Source organism: Vanessa tameamea, chromosome 3, assembly GCF_037043105.1.
Source record: "Vanessa tameamea isolate UH-Manoa-2023 chromosome 3, ilVanTame1 primary haplotype, whole genome shotgun sequence".
In the NCBI taxonomy this organism is placed as follows: Eukaryota; Metazoa; Arthropoda; class Insecta; order Lepidoptera; family Nymphalidae; genus Vanessa; species Vanessa tameamea.
Genome location: NC_087311.1, coordinates 14,292,966 through 14,316,705, shown reverse-complemented (window position 1 = coordinate 14,316,705; position 23,740 = coordinate 14,292,966). Strand labels below are relative to the sequence as shown.

The window sequence follows — 23,740 nt, the reverse complement described above, 5'->3', positions numbered from 1 at the left end:
AAACATCAGCGATGCTATACTCGTTTTGGTGTTTGGATAAATTAATATAATCGATAGCTAATATTAGCTTCTGATATTATTTTATTATTATATCGAGTTGGCTAAACATTGCGCGACATGTCGAGCATTGTGCGGATTCGTTTGGCTACCAAAAATATAATCCAAATAACTTTTATCGAGTGGGCTTGTGAAAATAATATGAAGTTGATCCAAAACGATTTATGTATTTCGACTTAGGCAAGCCTACTCGTGGTTCGTGCTGCGATCCAAGGAATATTTTGTTTCATTCAGCGATTTTTTAGAAAATGAACATATTTAAATAAGTTCCGTTTAATTACAACCGAATGGAAACAAATAATTATTTTATGAAGTTCTCTGGGCAAAGTGCCGGCTGAATTGAAGACTCTCGTCGGTGACGATGGCGAGATGGGTTTTCAGTAAAACACTTGTTTTCAAGAAAGTTACACAACATTTATTGCTTAAAAACTACCTCCCTTGTAGCCTCTATATCGATCGATCAATAGAAGGCACTTGAACGTATTTATTGTGCAACAAATTAGAAATAGTCCGACAACTAGTACGCAAAGCGAAGGTTCTCCGCGTAGCCGAGCTTCTCCAGGGCGGGGACACACGCAAAGTTGATCATGGGGGGAGGCCCGCACATCAGCACGATGACGTCATCGCCGGGGGGGAACAGGTGGCTCCCGATCATGTCATCGTTGATGAAGCCAGTGCTGTACTTCCAACCTGGACATTTGAATATTATTATAAATACTTATTGTTACTGTTTTTAATTTATATTATTTATAAAACATTTTTAAATCTCTAAACTCCTATAAATCTCTTTCGAATCAAATTAATCATCGAAAATGTTTTCATCAAATTAAATACAAACGTGACGTCACAGTGGTCTCGCTGTCCTCGCGACAGGCGACGGCCGGTTCGTGTTTGTGCATCAACTAAACTAAACTAGACCCGCCCACACGATGACGTCACGAGAGTATCGCAGCGCGTTACCTCCGTCGGCCCTGTCGACCGTGTACCAGAGCTTGAACTGCTCGGGGTGTTCCTTCTGATACTTCTCCAGCTCGTCTCTGAGCAGGATGTCCTGCTCGGTCTGGTTCGCGAATAGGAGTCTCATTTCGGTGCGATCGTTCGCATCGGAGCAGATGTGTCGCACGAGCTGCAGCATCGGCGTGATGCCCGTCCCACCTGCGAACATCCGCGCCGCTCCGTTAACGAAGGCCGTTAACACCTGACGCGCGTTTATTTAGAACTAGTCTAGTGTTGCCTAATGGGTTAATCACTGAGCTTTATTTATCTCATTGCTGTGCCGGTGGAACGTTCACCTTGGCTGTAACGTCTATTAATAAGTAATACAATTACGAGTGACTGAACGAGCAGCTACGGTATGCAACGCAGATAGCCGTTCAAATATTTCGAAACTTTGTTAGATTGCATCATTTTGAAGCTCAAAGTAAACTCGTAACACATATCCTTGTTACGTTATGTTGTTTACACCTTTAATGACGTATCATTTTGTATGTTACCCAACAGATATTAATTTTAAGTGCTTAGTGATATGTTGATGGTGTAACTTTTCCAATAAATAAATAAATAAAAATCCTTTTGAAGGTTTCTTACGAAGTTAAGAGAAATGACGTCATCACCAGTCGCTTGGTATTATCTATTTATTAGATAACTAGCGATCCGCCCCGGCTTCGCACGGGTGCAATGTTGATACTAAATATGCTACAGAATGTCTTACAACGCTTTTTTATCATTAGACAAGAAACCGCTGTGTCCCTGCGTTTTAAATCTGTAATATCTTCGAAAATATTAATTTAAATTACGTACTGTACAGGGGCATATTGATCTATATTAAATGCACAATGTATTTTAGGTACTCAATTGGATAAGGATTAATGCTGTATTGCTTAAAATCGCTTGGAAAATAAGCCGTCATTTCTCGTAAAAAGTAAAGGATAAAAAATACTTGTGTTTTATCCCTAAGAGATAGACATATACCATCGCGGACTTTTTTTAAGACCGTTTTTAAAGTGTATAATAAATACTCTAGTACATTATTTTGATCTATACCGTAGGATTCAGCCAGCGTTTACGATGTAAGCGCAAAAAAATGTGTTTATTTACGACATCACTTTAGAAACCTCTAAAATGATCAGTGTTTCTCTACTATATTGTGCATGTATTATACAAATAAACCTTCCTCTTGAATCAATCTATCTATTAGAAAATAACGCATCTAAATCTGTTGTGTAATTTTAAAGATCTAAGCTTACACAGTCACATGCAGCGGCAAGTGAATTTGTTTTAAACTATGTAATGACAATATAGGACAAATGATTTGCTAGAATTTTAAGGTGTTGAACTTCGACAGCCCATATAAAGCAAATCCTTAGGTTTTTACTGGTACGTCGGCATCCTACTATCTCATGGGGTTGAGGTGCTTCCCGATGGGGATAATGAATGTATTTAAAATAATGTTGCCCTCGTTGTGTAACATTTCATATAGTTCTTTGTAATCACGAGACCGACCGATAGTATCATTACAGAGAATCGAGCGTTACGAGATCGCTAGAACATAACATTATCGAAAATATCGAAAAAATCTAGGCGTTTTTAATAAAAAATCATTGTATAATGTGTAGAACCAACAAGGTTTGCTTGTATAAAACAAGTCAGGCAGAAGACAGGCGAGCTCTGTGAACTTGCACAAAGGCAACGGCAGGCCAGTTATACAGATAACGCTGTTTGCACGTGACGTGAGTACGCTTGGATGACAACGACAATGCCGCCATATGGCGAGGATATACGACAGCTTCACAAGACAACCGCAGCAGTTTCAGTTTAAAAAACCTGTTCTATGATTGCAGCGTACGTCGAGTGGTCGGCCCGACATCCGCGTCCGTCCGGATGAACTGGTACGCATTCGTCCATTTTTTGTTCGCCTTTATTTTCGTTTCATACTAAAGCATTTCAGCAAGTTCTGATATTCGGATAGTCGCTACACTACTGCTAACAACGGGCTAGAAAATCGGAACCGGATGTGCCGGATGCTATAGAATCGATGCAAGAAAAAAGAGGGTGTATTCGATCGTGTCCGAGTCCGTACGATACCGGAACCAAATTATATAGAAGTGCACTAAATGTACAAAAATATTCGTTAACTATTAATAGGAACCGCACAGTAACTATTCAAACACCTTCGACCTAGAGTTACGTGATAATTATTTATCATTTTACGATAATGTATGTTATGAGGTACTAAGTTATCGGAGGAATTTGATTAAAAAATATTACTAATTAGATATATAGTTATTATATAATTGAATATCGAGATACATAATACGCATATATACGACAACGATTAAATTATCTTTAATTAATATCTAGGCGGTGGGTTTGATTGCGTGAAATTCGATAATCGGTCGAAATATAAAAGATTATTCTAGTAACTGTGACGTACATACATACAACGAACACGCTTTTAACTTTTGCCAGCCAGACATGAACACGGGATTAATAACAGCAAGAGGATCCCAGGAAATATCTAACGCTTAACGTTTGTCACCACGATATCACGACCTGGGAGCTAAATGGTTGCTAGTGATGAAATTAATATTTAAGGGCATTAGGAATATGGACGTTAGGTGTCGTCTCTGGAACTACTGAGTACTCTTTCACGAATATCCTTCAGTAGTATTGTTTATATTACATTCTGTTAAAGGTATCGAAATATCAATATTCATAAATCAAGAAAAACAATGGTGTTGGTATGAGGATTTGGGAGAAAGTTCTACGTGCTTTTTCCATGCAAAATCTTCAAATTTGATTGAAATGGAACGTCAGCTGTTTTAGGAAGGATTCAGATTGCGAGTAGTCAGTACGCAGCGTTACAATTTCCACGTTTTTGGCAAATAGTTTACCGTATCCAGGAAACGAGGAAAATAATTAAACAACTCAGTCCTCTGGTTCAGGTATTTGGAGCGTGAATTCAAGATATTTTAAATAATTATCAACGCGCAATCGAACGAAGCGGTCCAGTGACGCGCGAAATTCGTGACTGTAATTAAAGTAACATTACTTTAATTTAATTCAACTCATATCGATAAAGATAAACTATGACTAGGTATCTTACGGTACGGTATGTTATATTCTATGGTATATTATAATATAGTTGACATTATATCGTAAATCGGAAAGAGCTAAGCGCTAACAAGCCGAGATCCCAGTAAAAGGGCAGAGCAGCAGCCGCCGTCCCGAGGCCGCGGTGTTACCTACTGAGCCCGCGCCCGCGGCGCTTCGGACGCGAACGCGCTCCGCGCGCGGTATAATTTCGCCGCCGTTCGGCGAAAAATGCCGTCGGTATGGTTTCATATACATTTTGAAATAATGTAACATTCGGAACCTGATCGCCGTACGATCACGGGTACGAGTCAACACTAGATAGGACAAAGTTGACACGGTTGACTCGAACGAACGTTTCGCCAGGCTGAGGGTCCGTACTGACTGAGGGCTGCTATCCGGTACGGCTCCAGGCGGTACTTTCACTAGACATAATGATATACCATAACAATTATTACATTAGGCACCTCCTAATTCTTTTTTGTTAACATGAAATTAAAGATATTTTATTTTTGTAATTTATCGAGGTGTTCTATCTAATATTCCATCGGACGTAAGAAACATCAACCACTCCTTAAATGGAAAATGCGTCAACAACCTTGAAAAAGTTACACCGGCTCACTCCCCCTTCGAGTCGGAATACCATAACACCGAGCATATCTGATGAGTGGGTAGGACCCAAGGTTTTACCATAAGATTAGCATTTCTTAATAATTCTAAATAGTATTTGAAACATTATGTGTTTGAAGCTCGAAAGATAATGCGTTCCTTCAATAGTGAAGTCCTCAGAGAGCTTCCAGACAGAACATACCTGCAATCATGTTTAATTTCTTCGTGACAACTTTGACGGGCGGATCTTTCCTCAGTTTCTTTATCAAGAAGGCTCCGTTTCCCGCGTACTGCAGGCGGCCCGACGGCCCCCTCACATCTATCGTGTCTCCGAGCTTCATGTTCTCCAGATGCTGAGACATTTTACCGCCATCCGGGAACTTGGGGTGAACATTTTTGAAGTAAACCTGGAACGAGATGATCTCTGCATAACATGTCCTACAGCTACTGACAGATTGAAAGGGTCTTTTAAAAAACAAAATATATGTCACTTCTATTAAGCTATTTAACTAGATATATATTGAATAATACATAATACATTTATATAGAATCACATTCAATAATTGATTTTTTTTCTTTGTTTCCAATGCTCCGGTCCAATTTAAATATGTTATGCAAATTTAGCAAGGAATGCTAAACTTACTGAATTACTCAAACTAATTTAATCACTTGCACACTTGTTATTCTACTTTTTACATTAGATAATGAAACATTTTATAATATTAAAAAGGAAAATGTAATTATTGATTGAATATGTTAAGAGCAATCGATATGATATTTACCTTGACAACCAGATCAACATAACCTTTCTCTTCATCGCTGGATACTGGAGTGTATGCTCTGATAATGAGGTCATCTTCTATCTTAACTGACAAATGAATGTGTTGGCCTATCGGTAATCCTGCAATAAAGATAGCGAGTTGAAATACAATTGAATAGAACCAGATAGAACGTTACTTATGCACATCACATACTTTGAAGAAATGTAGTTGCAGTATATAAAAATATTGTATGCATGTGGTCGTTGAAAATTTACCATATAACAAACTGCCTTGGAGCCGCTTAGTGGATTAATCTCCAAATCTTTTCCTCAAAAAGGAGGAGGTCTTACCTCAGCAGCAAGATTTTTACAGGGTGTTATACTTTACTATATTGGTGAAACAAACAAAAACAAGTTATTTAATAAAACAACTTGCAAGTCTGAAAGTTTTCCACCCCAAATACTACCACACTCAATGGGATGACTTCCTTTAAGTTAAAGACCAAAGTACCATTTGGCATTCAAATTATGTATATAATAAAACCATTTATAATTTTTATTAACAGCGATACTTTCATAAGTTTTCAGTGATAAGGAAAAATGTAAAATTAACTATATATACAATTTGTTTGGCAGAAATATCACTGATTATCATTTATCAGTGACAAGATTAGCTTTCAAGACTTATGTCAGATCAGTTCTCTAAATAAGTCACACAAATATATTTTTAACATGCAAAGTTATCAAAGATAGGCTAATGTACATGTCACTTACACACACTCATTTATGTAATTGAATGCTTCACCTGATTAAGTCTCTTGGTTTATTAACAGAAAAATAATCTATCTAAAAATCTCACATCATAGTTATTAGTAATTTTTATAAAACAAGGAAAACTGATTTAAGAAATTATGTATTAAACACAAAATACTTGCCGAGAACATGTTCTGGAGTAGGTAGTCCAAACCGAAACCGTCTTGTGTCATGACTGATCACTTCCCGTTCAATAAGAGGTAATGGATATTTGACATTAGGGTCCACTAGAGCCACAAGTTTTTTACTTTTAGTGGGCTTGGACTTTTTACCCCAAACACAATGAGCTACAACTGTTGCTATTACAACAACAGAACCGACTCCAACAATTATTGGAAATACCTGAAAGTTAAATGTTATACTTAAGTGTGTCTAAGCTGCTCAATACATTAAGGGATACTGATTATATATTTGAATAAGCAGTTGACTCTGTAATATCTAATGTAATACACTGAACTGATGCAATTTAACAAAATATTACGACACTCCTATATCACAATACATAATATACCGATTCTTAACGTATATTATGTTTTACACTAAGTAAGCACCATCACAAACTTTTTTCCACCCCTAAACATATACACAATTACATACTGGTATTTTCTCGAAGGATTGTGAAACTGCTGCTTCTAAGTTATTCATGTTTTTAAAATACAATCAAAAAACAAGTCAGTACACGGGTGAGTTAGATACATAAATTGAATCGTAAATTATGCTACTAAGCATTTACACTGTGTGGAAATTAAATTGCTCCTTGAACTTAGTTATCTTTACGAGTACAAGCTAATAGAGGTCTCACGTTACGTCAAAATGTGTTACTTAAATAAAACACGATACAATTGCAGTGTAAAATATAAAAAATGATCTCAACTAACCAAACTCATTTTGTTGATTCAAATAGTAACTATTGAAAAATAAAATATTAAGAGGCATACTTTAGTAAATACTTAGTTTATCAGATACGAAAATAAAAAGATAAGGATAAAGAATCGTTTTATATAGCAGTAGTCAAACTATAATCATACTAGCTATAATATAACCTCAAATGTTAGAAGGTAATATCAGAAAACAACTTACGATTTTTGGATTCACTCTATCACCCATATTTACTTTATTTATTTATAGTATTTTTATAATAAACTGTTTTGGAATATTAAATTCTAAACTATAACAGGTTCTGGTTGAAGTCGTGCAAACATACGGAAAAACTTACATATTTTACGCGTTTGTTATTGCATAAGATTACTGAGTGTATTTTTTTAGAATTGGCGTCTATAATGAATAGGTACTGTGTTGGAAGAGATGATCTTTCTGAAATGAGAAAAAGCTACAATCGTTCTCAGAATAGAATATTACGATACAGAGCTATAGGTAGATAAATTTATTTTTGAAGTCCCGTTTTTCTACTCCTTATAATATACTTTATTAGTTGCTGTTATATTTTACAATTAAAAGATACAAAATGGGTATTATTGAAATTGTATTTATTGTAATAGCATGTGTTTTTAATTAAAACAACTTTACAAACAACATTTTGAAAATACGCGGCATACACAATTACACACGTCAACGTCGTCAACTATTTTTTTTAAATTTTTTTTTATTATTACAATTTAGAGGAGACAATCGTATAATACAATACAGCCATCATCAAGGTTAGACAAATTATAGTTTTATGATTTTATCACATTGGCTTTATAATATCTATAACGAGAATAAGAACCGCGTTATTATTTTTTAATTAATCGAATTTATGAATGAGAACTTGTGTTTTAAATTACGTAAATTAATACTAGATATATTTAATAAATAAAAGGAATGTAGATGACTTATTATTTTTCAATATATTAATTTACATATTGTATTATGGAACATGTTGATGATTAATTTCATGTTTTTATTTCGCATATTATTTATGTCAAATTTTGCAACTGAATATATTCATTTCATCTAATAGTAAGAGTCGAAAAGAGTCTTTTTAGCTGTTGAATTGATTCGTATTTAAAAAGCACAGAGAAGCAAAGGTAAAAATTTGGAATAAATTTAATGTGTTTAGTGTTAAGATTCTTATTTATGATATTTATGATTTATCTTTAGTATGAGTGAGTGACGCTCGTGCTTAAAACATGATGTCTGAGCGTGCGTGATATAACAATGAGTAAAGACAGCAAAAAATACATATGAGATTTTATCTGTTAAGTTTATTTTATTAAAACACCGATTCGTTTAACGTGGAGGGGCGTGCCTTTGTTAATGAATAGATTTATAAATCATTATGGATGGCGCTTGATGCCTAAAATTACAGCTTAATTAAACGGAATTATTAAACATAATCAATAAAATAGTTTTTTTTCACATAATTTTGGCTGTGAGCTGAGACGCATATGACTATCAATAGTTTTATCCTCACACTGTATTAGGTTCAGCCATGCTCAAAACCCTACTGTCATGTCACCAGACTATTGAATTAATATAATATGTTCGACGCAATACAAAACTATGTGCTAAAAACAACTGCCACGATAATTAATTTCTGGCCGAATATCCTACGGTAAGGGAACCTATCCCAATAATAGGAATAGTGTCGTAATTAAAATAGGTTCGAAATAGGTTCAACATCCTAAATCGGGCTCAAATTCGTCTCGAATATGGCTAAATAAAAATAAAAATAAAAATAGTTTTAGTCAGCTATTTTATAACAAAATATAATTTGAAAAAGCATGGCAACATGCTGGATGATATTATATGTTTGTTATCGCATCGTTTATAATCAAGTAATTCAGGTCTGCCTTGCATGCTCTTTCTAAAGGTATGTTTTAAAATATTTAAAAATAAATAAATAATTGAATACTTAAATATTTAAAAGTCATTGGGTTTTATCATACGGTATTTTTTTATTCAATAAGAAAATCAATAATTAACTGTTATGCGTTTATAATATTTTGAGTTTGAGTTTGATTGGCGTCGATAGATAGAAGAAAAATCTGAGAATCAGCTTCAAAGGCAGGCAGCAAAATATCATAATATAATATATAATTTTTTTTTAATAAAATTAAGAAAAAATCATATTGCTGTTGTCCATATCTCGGATCTTTAATGGTGGTAGTGGTTTAATGTATCTTAATGTTACGCTATAAGTATTACCCCAGTAATATCTTCCACATCCGTAAACTGTATAGCAATTTTGGTCATTACATCCTACATAGCTTTCAAACGCATTCGTTTTATAATTGTTTATATTATACAGGAAATGAATACGCAAAATATGTAATAAAAACTATTTATTGTCCAGTTATGTACAAACATTTTATAAATTAAGTACGCTACAAGTCACTACGTTAATTATAAACACTTCCGCCGTCACTAGTTAGTCCTGATAATTTCTCTGATACTTTGCATAACTCCAGTCACGAGGACAAACGTTCCAAAGATGATAAGTATGGTGTCCTTAATAAGAATATATTTAAACCTGCCTAAACCTCTGTCCCAGCAGAAGATAAGGTCCATTACAGAAGGAGCGATTAGTCCAAGGAAGGAATAGAAGAAAGCTCCCTCTAGACCGATCACTTGCTCTAATTTTGGTAATGAGGCTGCAGCTATCACTGAAAATAAAAACAATATGAATAAATTTAATAAATCTTTATACAAGGTGTACTGTTGTATATATTTTGCAACTGTCGGATTACATTTCCACATATGCATCTAACCATTGGAACTCTTTCTTGAGCAGGAATGCCTAAGACTAGCGGCACACTTATGCGATATTAATTTAGTTTAACGTTTTAGCAATTGTGTTTCAGCAATGATACGATTTAAGTGTATAAATCTTAACGAAAAAGTCAACGATATGGGCAATAGCGTATGGTTTAAAAAAAGATGAAACCCTCATTTATATAAATAACTGTGTTGCAGTATTATCTAGTGGCGAGTTACAACAAAATGGATACTATAAATCGTGTAGCAATGGACCTTGTCCAGTGAAAAACAAATATAACAACTTAAACGGATTCTAGAATTCATTTTTATATATAAGATAAATAAATTTATTTATTTTAATATTTTAAAGAGTCATTATTTAGACATGTATTTGTGTGGTGGTCCAGGATAAGGCGTGGACATGGTAAGGTAAGGAGAGACAATTTCAACCTATACTGGTTCATTGCTTCACCCTTTATAAAGCTGAGGCCACAGCTGGTAATAATTAAATTAATATAGTTCAGGCTCGTAATGATTACCAGTGAGTATCGCGAAGAAAGCTCTCATGATGGACTGCGCAATGTTGTGGTATTTGCGCGGAACACGTTCCTTCGTGTTGCGCCAAACTATTTCCATCGGAACGTAAAACTGTAGGATATATGTGAAGAAAATCGCGAGGACTATGAAAACCTTAGCCATCAGCGCTGGTCTGAAAATTAGTTAAATATCAATTTTATTTGGTGAATCATTGTTATGAGTCGAGTATATGATTTATACGTGTAATGTTTATTTATTTATGTTTTAAAAAGGTAAACGCGCAAATTGCCATCCTTGTAGTAAATGCTCCTCACACTGACACTGGCGCTGTAAAAAGTCCGAGTCACGTCTTTCACTCTTAATGTACAATCGACCATAGCACCATACAGGATAACAATACACAATAAGCTGTGTATGCTGTATTGTTGTGCAGGCGACCAAACTACTTTTCAATGTTCGGAACCAAAGATTGTTTGGAAAAAATCACTAGCAATTTAGTGCTGTACATTAGTCTTTGGGTGATATTCTTATTTGTAAAGTTTTGTGCTTAAATAAGAAGATACTATGTAAACATATGCTATTATTATTTAAGTATACTTGCATTTCCGCCGTGGGTAAGTTTAATGTGATACTTCCTTCAGCAACATCACCGTATTTCAAGTATCCCAAAATGCCCATGACCATGTATAAAAGGACTACGATCGTCATCGTAATATTCAATACTCCGGGACAGCCCAGGAAGTGTTGCGGCTTAGCCATAGTGTTCTCCACGGGTAGGACGACGCCGATTCCTTCCATTGCGAATATAACTGTACTGAAACAATTCAGACTCACTCAGTATCATTTTAAATATTTTTAAATGTCATATTGTTAGGCGGACTGGCCAATCAGCAACCTCATGGTATTTGGTCATGTCTTTGTGCAATGCACATTGGCACTGTAAAAAAATATTTGTCATACCACATATCATCAACACGCCATCAAACTTGGGGACTGAGATGTTATGTCATATATGCCTGCCTGAGTGGCCAAGAGATAACAACAAGTAAAATAAGGTATTTAGATATAGAACCTTGTCAGCGATGATCATCTCAAGGGGATTTTAATCGAGTATCATAGGTTCAAAATAGTGCTAGTACCACAGGGGTTTTCATGAGTTTAACTTAGCGAACAAGAAAAATAACGTGCTGAAACTGTCCTTGTCGGAAAAGGTGGAAGTAGAGAAACCGAACGATGATTATATCGATAAAAAATCCCTTACCCGATAAATAGTGGCAACCTGCCGACCGGTACTGCCATCGGCCTTGATTCAAAACTGGGGAACTCATTGCAAATATAGTACAAGCAGATGAGGAACGTAAGCACTAGTAAGATATTGGCGAATCCAGAAAATGGTGCTATATACTTCAAATTCTTAATTTGGGTAAATACAAGTATCGGAGCCAGAAACATTAAACAGTACAAAGTCGTATTGAGCTTGTTTTCTTCATAAAAGTGATCGACGATCTGAAAAAGAAAACATGTTAGTTAAGTGAGTTTAAAGTTATTGTCTCGCACTTTATCCGTGTCGTGTGACACGTCACGTGATAAGCACTCGCCTACAGTTTGTCATATTGGGTGACGCTTAAGTTGTAGTGTGTAATTAAGTAACTCCTTCTAAATGGAGCCTACTGCTGCGCTTCGGTTTCCTTTCCGTCGAGGAGAAGGTTTGAAGATTAATTTTAAATAAAAAATAAGCAATTTAAAATAAATTGGTGCTTGCCTGGGTTTGAACCCGCAATCTTCAAGTATAAAAGTTCGGCTAAAAAAAAACAATGTTTAAAAATATTCAATAGCGTGGAATTATAAAAGAGTTGTTCTTGGACCAAATAATGCAATGAAACTTAAATATTGAGCTAATATTTTTCAATATGTCGAGAAACAAGTCAAATGACATCGTAATAACAATATGATAAAGTTGTTGACAGCTGTCCAAAATACCTGCTGCACGGATTCCACGAGCAGGATGACATACACTGCGCAGGCGCCAAGAATCGTGAGTGCCATCGCCCAATCTATAAATATCCTGAAAAATATTTACGGGATTTATGTTATTTGATGTTTTAACCATTTACTAATTTCATTGTGTAACAGTTATCGTTTTTCTGGTAATAATTTTAGTTTTGGAAGCCAATTTCAATGCATTTTATCGATTCGTTTCATTTTTTTGTCAAATGTGTATGTATGTATATTATTCGACATCTTTGCTGTTTGTGATCGTAGAGGATTCCAGATTTTAAACTCGAAGTTAGTTTTTGGATTGAGTGCCAGACTGTTAAGTCTTTATATAAAACAGCAGGTGTATATACATAATTATATATTGTATTTATAAAATATTTTAATACATTTACTCACATATAGGAAAAATTTGTCTTTAAATTCTATTAATTAAAGATTGAGAACTGTTCGTTCATATTAGTTTTATATGTACTAATAAAGTTCCTAAAAATCTAAGGCTTAATATTACATTGTAAGCCCGAAACGATTATTAATTTAAATTAATACGACATTGACACACAATTTCTACCGCATTGATGATTGCTAAGACTTTTTGTTTCACGATGAATCATTTCTCAAGGAGACATCGAATCCAATCTATAAATATCATTTTAAATTCTTCTCGTCACAAGAAACAATAATTAATATTTAAAATACTAGTATTCGTCTCGAGTCCCTCAACTACTATTGATAATCTGAAGAGCATGAAGAATGATACAATATGTATAGCCATGTATATATTGGAAAAAATTATAAAAAAACCTTAGATTTATGTATTTCACGCGATTTGCTAATAACTCAGCTATTTGAGTTTAATTACTTTTTAATAATTTTCTTACTAGCCTATATATTTTTAAACAACAACAAAATGAAAAACATACTTGATGTTTTTATAAAATTATGCTAATAGTTAAAGAAACGATGGATGGATTGTGTGAAAGTCGATGTGGTTAGAAATAATGTTACTTGTGAAATGACGTCCGACAGAGAAGTATGGAAGAAGAAGACATGCTGCGCCGACACCAAGTAAAATTGGGATAAGGGCAGGAGGATGATGATGATGATGATGAGTTAAATCTATTTTAAGAAGATAGACGATCAGATGAGCCAGCTGATATTAAGTCGTTTTCCTCTTCGTCAACAGATACTGGCACTTTAAGGAGTAGGTTTATAAACCACTTCTCGTTTACTCATCGCCATTAATGAATCGCCAAATATCCGTATTATATATACAAGATTTTATTCCGAAACAAAGTTTTTATTACTTTGTTTACTGTAGTTTGATGTTAGAATAAATGATGCTTAGGTACCTACTCCGGTATCCTTCCTATGTATATTTCTTATTGCAAAAAAAAAAAAACATTTTCTTACCTCATAAATCTAGATAATTTCCGTAAGGATCGTGGGCCGGTGGCGAACACCGCTTCAACGGTTTCAGCGTAACCGAGTGATGGGACTTTTGATACTCTACACACATCTTGTGAAGTCTTAACCTGGAATAACCTTAAAACTATTATTTTTACATTAAGTTAAATCTAGTTAATTACAACTCTAGTCTACACTAGGAATCTTTATTATATCAAAATAATTTATTCATGTAGGCTCTTACAAGCAGTGAAAATCGTCATTTTACAGGATTAAATAGAATATAAACCTACCGTCGAATCGGAATATGAATTCTTTCGAACAGAATCGGTAAAAAGCTGATTTTTTTTTATTTAAAAGCACAAAAACCAATAGAGAGATAATTTAAATACTAAATAATATGTCACATGTAAATAACTCAATGCAAAGAAGTGTAGTAGATGTAGAAAAGTGAAATTACCAACAAATATACGCAGTGAGTGCAGATGTATCCCAAGATAATGGTGCCGAATATGCCGACGATTGTTCCAGCGTTTTTAAATGCAGCCGGCATCGCAAGGATACCTGATCCCAGAGACGATTTTAAAAGATTTGCAAAAGACCGTACGTCTCTGAAAATAAACGAATAAACGGTGATTATTAACATAGCAGAATAATATTACAGATACAATTAGATGTATACATTTGTGACACATATTGTTTAATAACAATTTGGAAAGTGATAATCAATTTGATGTCACTACTGCAGAAGCTACTTTTTTAAATTTGAGAAGTTCAATAAATTAGATAATAAATTTTTTAAGACTTACGAGTTAGGATGTTCAAGTTCCCTGCTTTGGAAGGGGTCGTATTCCTTTTCCATTTCATCTTCTTTACATTTAGTGTTAATTGTGCTTATAGATATTGTAGACGGAAACACGCCATTTTCTGTGATGACTGCTCTGTGACATAATATTACTTAACATGTAACATAACGTTACTCATAAATTTATTTTACATCCTTAAGTGTGTTACTAGTTATGAGATTATCGAATTATCGATATCGAAGTTTATGTTAACGTTTATCTTGACTGATTATAAACAATTTTCGTATTTCCCAAATTAAATCATATATACTATCTTAACAAAACGCTTAGGTAAAACCTATACTATTTATAATGCGTAGTTGTTTCGAAATAGAAATGAAATTGCGGGTTCTTGTCTCACAATGTCACCGTCCACATATTATCTTTACAATGCAATATATTAAAAAAATACTTATTTTTGTTTTTGTCGTTGTAAGTTTACTCAATGTACCACAGATAATAAACGGTCTATATTGAGTAACGTGTTGATCTTTAGTGAAACCGCAGAAGTAAATGACTTTATCACTATCCAAATAAAATTTGTTGAAACTACATACTACAAAAAAAAAAATCATATAGGTAAACTAACCGTGTCGGAATGTAAATTATACTGAGAATGACCAGCAAAAAAACCCAGCAGTTAACTCTTCTCGATCAATGATATATGTGTATTGATCATATACAATTGATTGTACATAATATACTTATGGCGTATACGTTCGAATGGAATGAATAAAGGTTGATTATTTCCTGCTGAATCTGTGATCAGTGTGACTCATACTACGATTAGTCGTCAGAATGTAAGCGAGATAACTTTTCCTTTATAAATAAAATACATTCAAAATAATGTTGACATATTATACTATATTAAAATAGCTTGAAGAAAATAACATTATTTTCTTCTCTAGGATAAAAATATTTTTCAAAAACAAGGTTAGGTACCTACTTTGGATTTCAATCAGTATATTTAGTATAATAGTAAGCCACGTGAACGTCTTATTCAATGATGATTGCGATTCCTGCAGCTGAGGTTCCGACTTATTCCAGTCCAAACAGAAAAAAAAAAAATTTTGGAAGTCAGACGCAAAATTAAGCTAACCGTAAATTAGTGATTACTACTTCTAGTAGACTTTGGAATTGTAAGAAACATGAATCATTAAATTCGCAGACAATGGTATAGTTGTAATGTGCCGCCAGCTCTGTAGTTGGCGTAAGGGTAGTGATTGGCGTATATAAACTAAAATGCTATGCCACATGCCGGCAATTACATTGGTTTTCCACCTTCAAAAATATGGCTAATTGTCGGTAGAATAAATAACAACTCGGTCGGCACCACCAACTAATTTAAACTGTGCTGGGATAAAAGTCCTGTTTTTTATCGAGCCAAGCTAGAGGCTAATCTTCAATTCACACACTATTTAGTTATAAACGCGTGAAATCCGGCTAACCTATAAAAAAGAAACTGGTATGTCAAACGTAGCGACTTACATAATGCAAACATCAATAGTATATTAACCGTGAGATAATGCTTGTTTGAGGTTATGTAACCACAATATTTTAAATAAACAGCCGCTGTTATTTTATATATCTCATTGTCGACTACGTTAGGTATTTTATTTATGCCAAAATATTAAAGGCATCTGTAATATGCATTAATAAGAGAATCTCAAATATAGTCATAATCATTTTTAGTACCAGATATACGGGGAAGGGACCTTATAGAAATTGTACCAATCGAATGGTACCATGTCAAGGACGTGAACAAAAATTTGGTCGAATTTAACCCAAACAAAAAATAACTAATTTCAAGGACACGTGTTCATGTATTATTCAATTCCAAACTTAAAGGTTTGTTCTATAATTATATAATGTAAATTAGAGCGGAAGACGATGATGATGAAAATTGATAACAAAACAAATATTCAAAATTAGATACAGGCGGCTGTGATGTCCGCAATGCACGGTTGGGTGTTTGAAACATTAGGCAAAATGTTATATTTTATTGTGCAGATCGCAGAAATGTGATTTATATTATATATATAAACGTACTGATGACTCGTTAAAAAACTATATAGATGATAAAAATGCACGCAGTGAGTATTCGTTGATTGTCATTCAAGATGAATTTTAATTTAATTGATTATAATCAATATGCCTTCGTAAATTAATGGACAGCAGTAACTACTGCGGTTATCTTCGTTTTTTTTTTCAGTAGAATCTACATTCTGATGCCATGGCATGTAGGTTTAGTTTAAAAATACTTATAAGAAACTAGAGGAGCGGTTATTTTATACAGAACGGGTACCATAACAGAATGAGCTTGAGGTGTATAATTATTACTTTTCTAGATGTCCAGCCAGCTTAACACAGAAAAAATATCTTCCAAAATGAAATGAATATATATATAAATGCTTAGTAAATAATGGGAAATATATATTTCAAAATGTATAAATCTCAAGTACTTTTAAGATAAAAGCCATTGTATGCCATTAAACGACTCTTCAAAGAGATTATAAGGATTAGTATTGTGCTATGTCATATTATTACTTTATGGTATATTACTTTTGTTTGATATCATATTGACATTTGATTATAGGTAGACAATGTTTAATTTTACCTTTACGGCTATCCTAGGTATAATATATTATAATCAGCCTTATAAAATGCAAGTAGATGGTTCCTACTTAGAAATAGAGTTCAATGGAGGTTACGAATCTTTTGTGTAGATTGAGTCTTTGAAGGTGAGCAGGATATATACAAGTTTTTATACAAGCGATTCTTAGCCTATCATGTGGATAATTTTATGACTGGGACGTTCCGCCGTCTTTCTTTAGAAACACACCGGTGATAAAGCAGTTTGAATGTAAAGAAAAACCTCAAAATTTTCGTTAAGCTTAAAATATGATTTAGTAATATTTATTATTATTTAATTTACTTATAAATATATAAATTTTGTAATATACACAAATTATTATTTTAAAAAATAACCAAGTGGTTAGAACGAATGAACCTTAAAAAAAGATCACGCATTCAAATTCGGGCATCACTGATTTGACATGCTATATACAACGAGGAGACCAATTCAACAAAGAAATAATCACTTTACCGCAATTGAATCGAAACTTTTCTATTCTAATGACACAAGGAACCTTACAGGTTCCTTGTGTCATTCGAAATTGGATCAGAATAAAATCGGGAACAAATCGTAATCATTATAAAACAGTAGAATTGGTACTGGAGCAGTAATCTCCAAACTTTGTCTCGTTCATGAGATCTATAACGGATAGGGATTCTTACGGATTTAAGATAGAATTTCTGCCGTCCACAATTATATTAATGTGAAGAAGCTTATTGTAACGAGTAATGTTTACGTTCACAGCGCGGTAAATTCTATTTGTATGACGTAACGCGTATGTTTACGCATTATTATCCATATTATTTCAATGCCTTTCAAAATCTCTTAGTTAGGTCCCTGATACATTAACAAATTTTTATTAATAAATTAATTTTATCAACTTCGTCTCGGTGGTATCCTAACATATTCTGAGGTGAACTCCACTGAGTTTGTGTGGACTGGAGACAAGTGTCCAAGCCTATAATTCTTCGTAGCATAACCGTTACATCGAACATCGACATTATTTATCGAACGCGGAGAGGTAGATCGTGGGCCATAGGCTCTCTGTGAGACAGGCATCAGACATCCCGAAGGAGATGGATCGGGAAGAGATCGATTCCGTTTGGCGGAGAAGATGAGTGTTGCGGAGGCCTTGTAACACACCCCGACTCTTTGGTTCGAAATATAGAGCATGTCTAAAGGTCGTTGCAATGACTGATGACCTCGAGCTGCAGTGCAGTAGCATTTGAGAGTAGTGCTTAAGATTGCTCTCTTTTCCCCTGAGGAGAACTCAGCCTAGGCAATAGTGGGGCACGGCATGGTGGGGTGGCACATGGGTTTGTTAAAAAGATCTCGCGTTTTAAATATATTGTATAGCTATGTATGTATAAGATTTATTTTGTGACTGAGCTAGAGATCCGGTTGCATAAAAAAAAAATTAAAATATATAAGATTTGTTACCGAGGTATGAAGAGAACCAGAATTGATACTTATTATACTACATTAACAAGAACACACACGCCTCCATGATTATAATTTCCTATGGTACTTATCTTTACCAACAGGTTACTAGTACATGTAATCCAGTGGCGTAGCATAGGTCACTAGCATCCGGTGCGGATTCCAAATTTGCCGACCACTTATTTTTGCAATCCATTATAAAAAATTTGGGGCATGGTAAAAAGAGTACTTATATTGAATAACACTAACCTCTTTTGCGCACGAGTATCATTACAACCTCAACTCCTCAACTGAAAGATTAAAATTTAACTTTTCTAGTCTTCCTAAATAATAGTCATTGAGAAAGCTTGCGCTTGCATCACCCATGCATAGAACCTGCATAGGTACCTGGGTATTTCGTATTTGGTAACAACAAAAAAAATGACGAAAAAAACACTGAAAGAAATACTTTTTTTTTCTCTAACTGCCACCTCCGCAGCGCCGCCTCCGGCAAAGTGCCGCCCGGTGCGGAAAGCAGCCTCCGCCCCCCCATGCTACGCCACTGATGTAATCGTTTCAAACGTGAATTTGCTGCAAAGACCCGGTTATACATCAGTTTAGGAAATTATCTTTAAATATAAATATTAAGTAAAGCCAAACTGACCACCATCAAAGTAAGCAGAACATATGTGTATGTCATGTAGGTTTATAAACAATGACTTTATAATTAGATTGAGGAAGTCATAATATTTTTTCTAATATACATCGCACGCAATTCATTTGGAGTAATGCCATAATTATCTGTACATGATTTAATTTGTATTACAAGACAATACAATGCTTACATTGTATATACCTACTTAACGATTTCGTCTCTCACGGTCGACTATCTTTGTGACTACCACCGATATCGCTTCAAAGATTTGCCAGGTAACTGTTTGCGTCCACTTTCAGTTAAAACATCAGAATTGTATACAGGAAGATTGTCCACGTGTCATATTACGTCATGGGAGCGTGGGAAGCCTTTGTATATATTTATACTATTATTTTATTCATATTATTATATACTATCTTAACTTTCTGGTTTCAGCAGTGTAAAATAAAACAATCCAATCCTTCCATGATATATAACGAATCGAATACATAACATGCTTACCCAGCCGTGTACGGGGGAGGGAGGATTCATAATCTCGTATTAATCCACCGGAAAAAGCATTTCTAAGGTTAGCCTTAGGCAAAACTTATTCAAATTCTTTATTAAATATAGCGAAAGAAAACCATGCTCCTTTATTAAGTATGATTTGGTAAATAACACCTTAAGGTTTTCCTTAAAATACTTATATAAGAATCCTCTATAATTCTTGAATATATTATGCACAGGAAATGTAATATAAAATAAAGGATGTTTGTGTTCTTAGAAAAAAAATTAACACTAAAGGTAAAGTAAAGTAACAGCCTGGGACTGCCCCACGGATGGACTGAGGCCTCCTGCTCTTTGAAGAGTAGGAGGCCGGTGTTTGAGCTGATTCCAGTACTTTTTTTATATAATTAGTCTTGTGGTTCATGAAATGGGGATATATTTCCTTGTGTCTAAGTTGTACGAGAAAAAACTGCAGGGAAACCGGTTTTATGAAGCACATTCTTATTCTCAGTATATCTGTGTTATCTTAATTCACTGTATCGTAGAAAAATCACTTTTAAAATAAATGCTGCTATAATTCTATATAAGAGACGTACTCGTATTTTATGAATAACGGAACAGCGAGAGACATTGGAACGTTGGTACTTACGTGGAGCTGAACTCCTTCATGTTGTAGCTGTTCGCCATATCCGCCAAATTGTCCAAGTTTGTGTGTCAAATATAGGTAAGTGTTATTTGTTTACGTGAGTTTTATTTACTACAACCGTTCGCGCGTACGACGTGTTTCCGAGTGTGCGCACCGCGCCGGCGCTTCTAATGGTCCCACGAATCAGGCAAGCGTCTAGGTTGCAATAATGTTTATAAATATATGATACGCACTGATTATAGATACGGTTTTTGGCAATCTGTCCCATCGATGCGATCTAGTGTTGATTTCTGAATCATAGCGTTCTCGTTATTGTCTCGTTTGAATGCAGTTTTTGTTTTTTTTAATACGACATGTATTTATAGTTTACAAAATTGTCAGCGAACATTTTATGAATTGAAACATTGAGTGAATTATTAGTTGTATTTTAATAAAATATTTGTACACCTATTTGATGACGATTACTCAAATATTATAGTGTACAAATTAGGTTATTAAAGAAGATTTGTATTTAATATTAAACATTACATACATATTAACCAAACGGCTGGGTAAACGAGCGGGTATGATAAGCTTACTTTAATATTGTTAAAGAAGTTTTTAATTGAGATTAAACAAGTAATGTAATGTTGGTAAATAAATTTAGTTTCAATAATTAGCGGGCGTCGGATATAAAGTATCTACTTTATAAATACACTCGCCCACGTGAGCGACTCGAAAATTTTCACTCGAAAACACATTACATTGTTAAACGGCTCAAGGATTACTCGAGGTGTCGACGCGTTTCTATTCTTTCTACTTAACATCTTTTTATATTCATGTGCAAATATAAAGACATTGTTAATTTTGTAAGCGAATACATTTTTTTTCGTAAAGTTGATGAAGTAGAACTGATCTGGTATTGGTCTGTAAGTCACCGTCCTCTCTCAAGCGTCTCTTATAATATATTCTTACATACAATACTATATTACATGCGCTTTATTTATTGGTAGTCAGAAAATGTTACTGCAACAACACCGTATTTTTACCAATTACATACACAGATACATACGATAAGATAGATAGATATAAAGCGATGCCTCCCGAACACCCATTGGCCGCAGGACTCGTCGTAGTAACGGCGCATTGGTAGTTTATAAATTATCGCTCTTTCATACTTCTTTCATAGCATTTTCATCCAATAGCCATTCAAAGCACACATCCACTAGGCTGTCTGGGATGTGTGACTACACGCAAGTCAGACACGTGAATCTTAATCAAAAATTGCTGCTTCAAACCTGGGCAAGCACCACAGATTTTTTGCTTGCACAATTTGTGTCTAAAATAATTCGGCTCGTGTATATAGACACCTCTATGTATGCAGGGGAATAATATATTATATTAAAATCTGCAACATGTGCCCGCATCGTAAGGCGTGATAAGGTCCAAGTCTTTTCAGATCGGAGAGGAAGCTGTAGTCAAGCAGTTGCGAGTATGTGTTTTCTTTTTTTTATGGAAATATACCTAATTTTTTTCTGATTCAATTGTTAATATCATTGTATAAATCTGTTATATTAATGCCTAAAATCTCAATCATATGCGAACATTTTCGGCTGTCGTATTATTGAGACTATTTGCTTTAGGTACCTATTTATATTTAGTTTAAATAACTGTTGTACGGTGTATTATGTAGATGCGTGTTTAACGTGATTCGTGACGTCAAGATTTCGAAGGAACCTCCAAAATTTTGAACACTTATTGCTGAGCGGGCACGCCAAATTTGATGGCTACGATCCCAATTATATAATATATATCAGTACGATACTGCGCACTTGGCTCAATCACTCACTATAATTGATATTATGGGAACCGTCTCTGAATGACTACGGACACCGATCAATGCGTACACGTGAACACGATGTAGGTACATATAAATTAAAAACATATAACAACGCTTTATTGATAACAAGATTGTTTTGAACTTTCTGTATGTTCTTGTTTGTTAAATTCCCGTTTTATATATATCATATATTATGTAATTTTTTTAATAAAAAAAGACTATCAACTGAGATTCTTACATTTGTTTTCGGCTTAATGTATAAATGTTCCAAACCAGTTCACCTTATTTTTAATTTAACATCGTAAACGACTTATTTAAATGTTATTTTAAGAGCTACTTCATTAAAGTATTGATTTATTTGGTTTTGATTTTGAATAATCACTTGGCTATATTATCCTTTTTATAAAATTTTATTTTCATTCGATCAAGCGTATGAAAAAAATCTTGGTATTGTTCAATTTTTTATAATAATATAAATTCAATAAAATTTGTAACAAGTTTATTTTACTATCAAAATTTCGTTTTACTTCTCTGTTTTCTTCTCAGTTTAAAAAAAAAAACCTCCCAATGACTTTGAATAATAAACACTAATCCATCCGGTGTCAACAATATAATGTTTTATGAGTTTGTTCTTGTAAAAAAAACTTATAACTAAAAAAGCCACATTAGTCGAGAAATCTCCCGTAGCTTATCGTTAGCGTCTGCTCTGATCGTAATAAGACACTCATAAACTATCCTTGTCAACACATACGACTTCTATTTTGAGAAAATCATAATATTTATCATTTTGACGCCTGATTTCATGAATATCGTTGATTGGTTTACGTCTGTCAATGTCCACGACGCCTGCTCCAATAGTTACTTCGATATGATATTAATAATTAGTAAGTAGAAGTAGTAACAGCCCGAAAATGTCCCTCTAGAGCTCCTTAAAACCTTCTTTCTATTTGTGAAGAAAGCTTGGAGCCTATTTCACCACGCTGCTCCAATACAAATATATAGTATATAGAAATACCTGAGTATTTGCCCGGGATTGAACTCGCAATATTTAGTTAAAATTGAAGTATTCTAATCATTGGACCACATCAGAGCTAATATAATAATTACTAATTTGTGGATATTTTCCCTCATTTCAATATATTTTTGTTTCTTTGAAAAGTCCCAACAGCTTAAGGTTTATGTCTGCCTCATGAGTTGGGAACTACAGCAATTTCATTTGTAAAGTGTGTTTATTGAAACGAATAAATAAAAAAGTAGATAATAAAC

The 23,740-nt window shown here is 34.1% G+C and overlaps 2 protein-coding genes across 5 annotated transcripts; both read right to left on the bottom strand.

The window, feature by feature from the left end:
• Positions 1–457: 457 nt before the first annotated feature.
• LOC113397577 (NADH-cytochrome b5 reductase 2) lies at positions 458–7,726 on the bottom strand. 3 transcript variants are annotated; one of them, XM_026635994.2, is made up of 6 exons: positions 7,412–7,726; positions 6,454–6,673; positions 5,541–5,659; positions 4,961–5,165; positions 1,018–1,212; positions 458–747 (listed from the first exon to the last, which is right to left on the bottom strand). In XM_026635994.2, the coding sequence occupies exons 1-6, from the start codon at positions 7,436–7,438 to the stop codon at positions 575–577; spliced, it is 939 nt and encodes a 312-aa protein (XP_026491779.1). In that variant the 5' UTR covers positions 7,439–7,726; the 3' UTR covers positions 458–574. The 3 variants fall into 3 exon arrangements, with proteins under 3 accessions (XP_026491779.1, XP_026491780.1, XP_026491777.1); XM_026635995.2 differs by lacking the exon at positions 7,412–7,726 and adding an exon at positions 7,210–7,354; XM_026635992.2 differs by lacking the exon at positions 7,412–7,726 and adding an exon at positions 6,929–7,173.
• A 1,874-nt stretch (positions 7,727–9,600) lies between these two features.
• Positions 9,601–20,929, bottom strand: LOC113397515 (proton-coupled amino acid transporter-like protein pathetic). 2 transcript variants are annotated; one of them, XM_064218329.1, is made up of 9 exons: positions 20,659–20,929; positions 14,779–14,905; positions 14,430–14,580; positions 13,976–14,097; positions 12,548–12,632; positions 11,829–12,073; positions 11,169–11,381; positions 10,570–10,739; positions 9,601–9,936 (listed from the first exon to the last, which is right to left on the bottom strand). In XM_064218329.1, exons 2-9 carry the CDS (start codon positions 14,829–14,831, stop codon positions 9,698–9,700), a joined length of 1,278 nt encoding a protein of 425 aa, XP_064074399.1. In that variant the 5' UTR covers positions 14,832–14,905; positions 20,659–20,929; the 3' UTR covers positions 9,601–9,697. The 2 variants fall into 2 exon arrangements, with proteins under 2 accessions (XP_064074399.1, XP_026491689.2); XM_026635904.2 differs by having other exon boundaries at positions 14,779–14,910; positions 20,659–20,927.
• Positions 20,930–23,740: the final 2,811 nt, after the last annotated feature.

What these genes read in the sequence shown, in the direction of transcription:
- LOC113397577 (XM_026635992.2), bottom strand. Translation starts at nt 6,976, where the DNA reads ATGAATAACTTAGAAGCAGCAGTTTCACAATCCTTCGAGAAAATACCA. An exon ending in AATCCTTCGAGAAAATACCA is followed by an intron (nt 6,674 to 6,928) that starts GTATGTAATTGT and finishes TTTAACTTTCAG; the next exon opens with GTATTTCCAATAATTGTTGG. An exon ending in GGTCGACAGGGCCGACGGAG is followed by an intron (nt 748 to 1,017) that starts GTAACGCGCTGC and finishes TCAAATGTCCAG; the next exon opens with GTTGGAAGTACAGCACTGGC.
- LOC113397515 (XM_026635904.2), bottom strand. Translation starts at nt 20,696, where the DNA reads ATGGCGAACAGCTACAACATGAAGGAGTTCAGCTCCAC. An exon ending in GAACTTGAACATCCTAACTC is followed by an intron (nt 14,581 to 14,778) that starts GTAAGTCTTAAA and finishes GTTTATTTTCAG; the next exon opens with AGACGTACGGTCTTTTGCAA. An exon ending in CTCACTGCGTATATTTGTTG is followed by an intron (nt 14,098 to 14,429) that starts GTAATTTCACTT and finishes AGGTTATTCCAG; the next exon opens with GTTAAGACTTCACAAGATGT.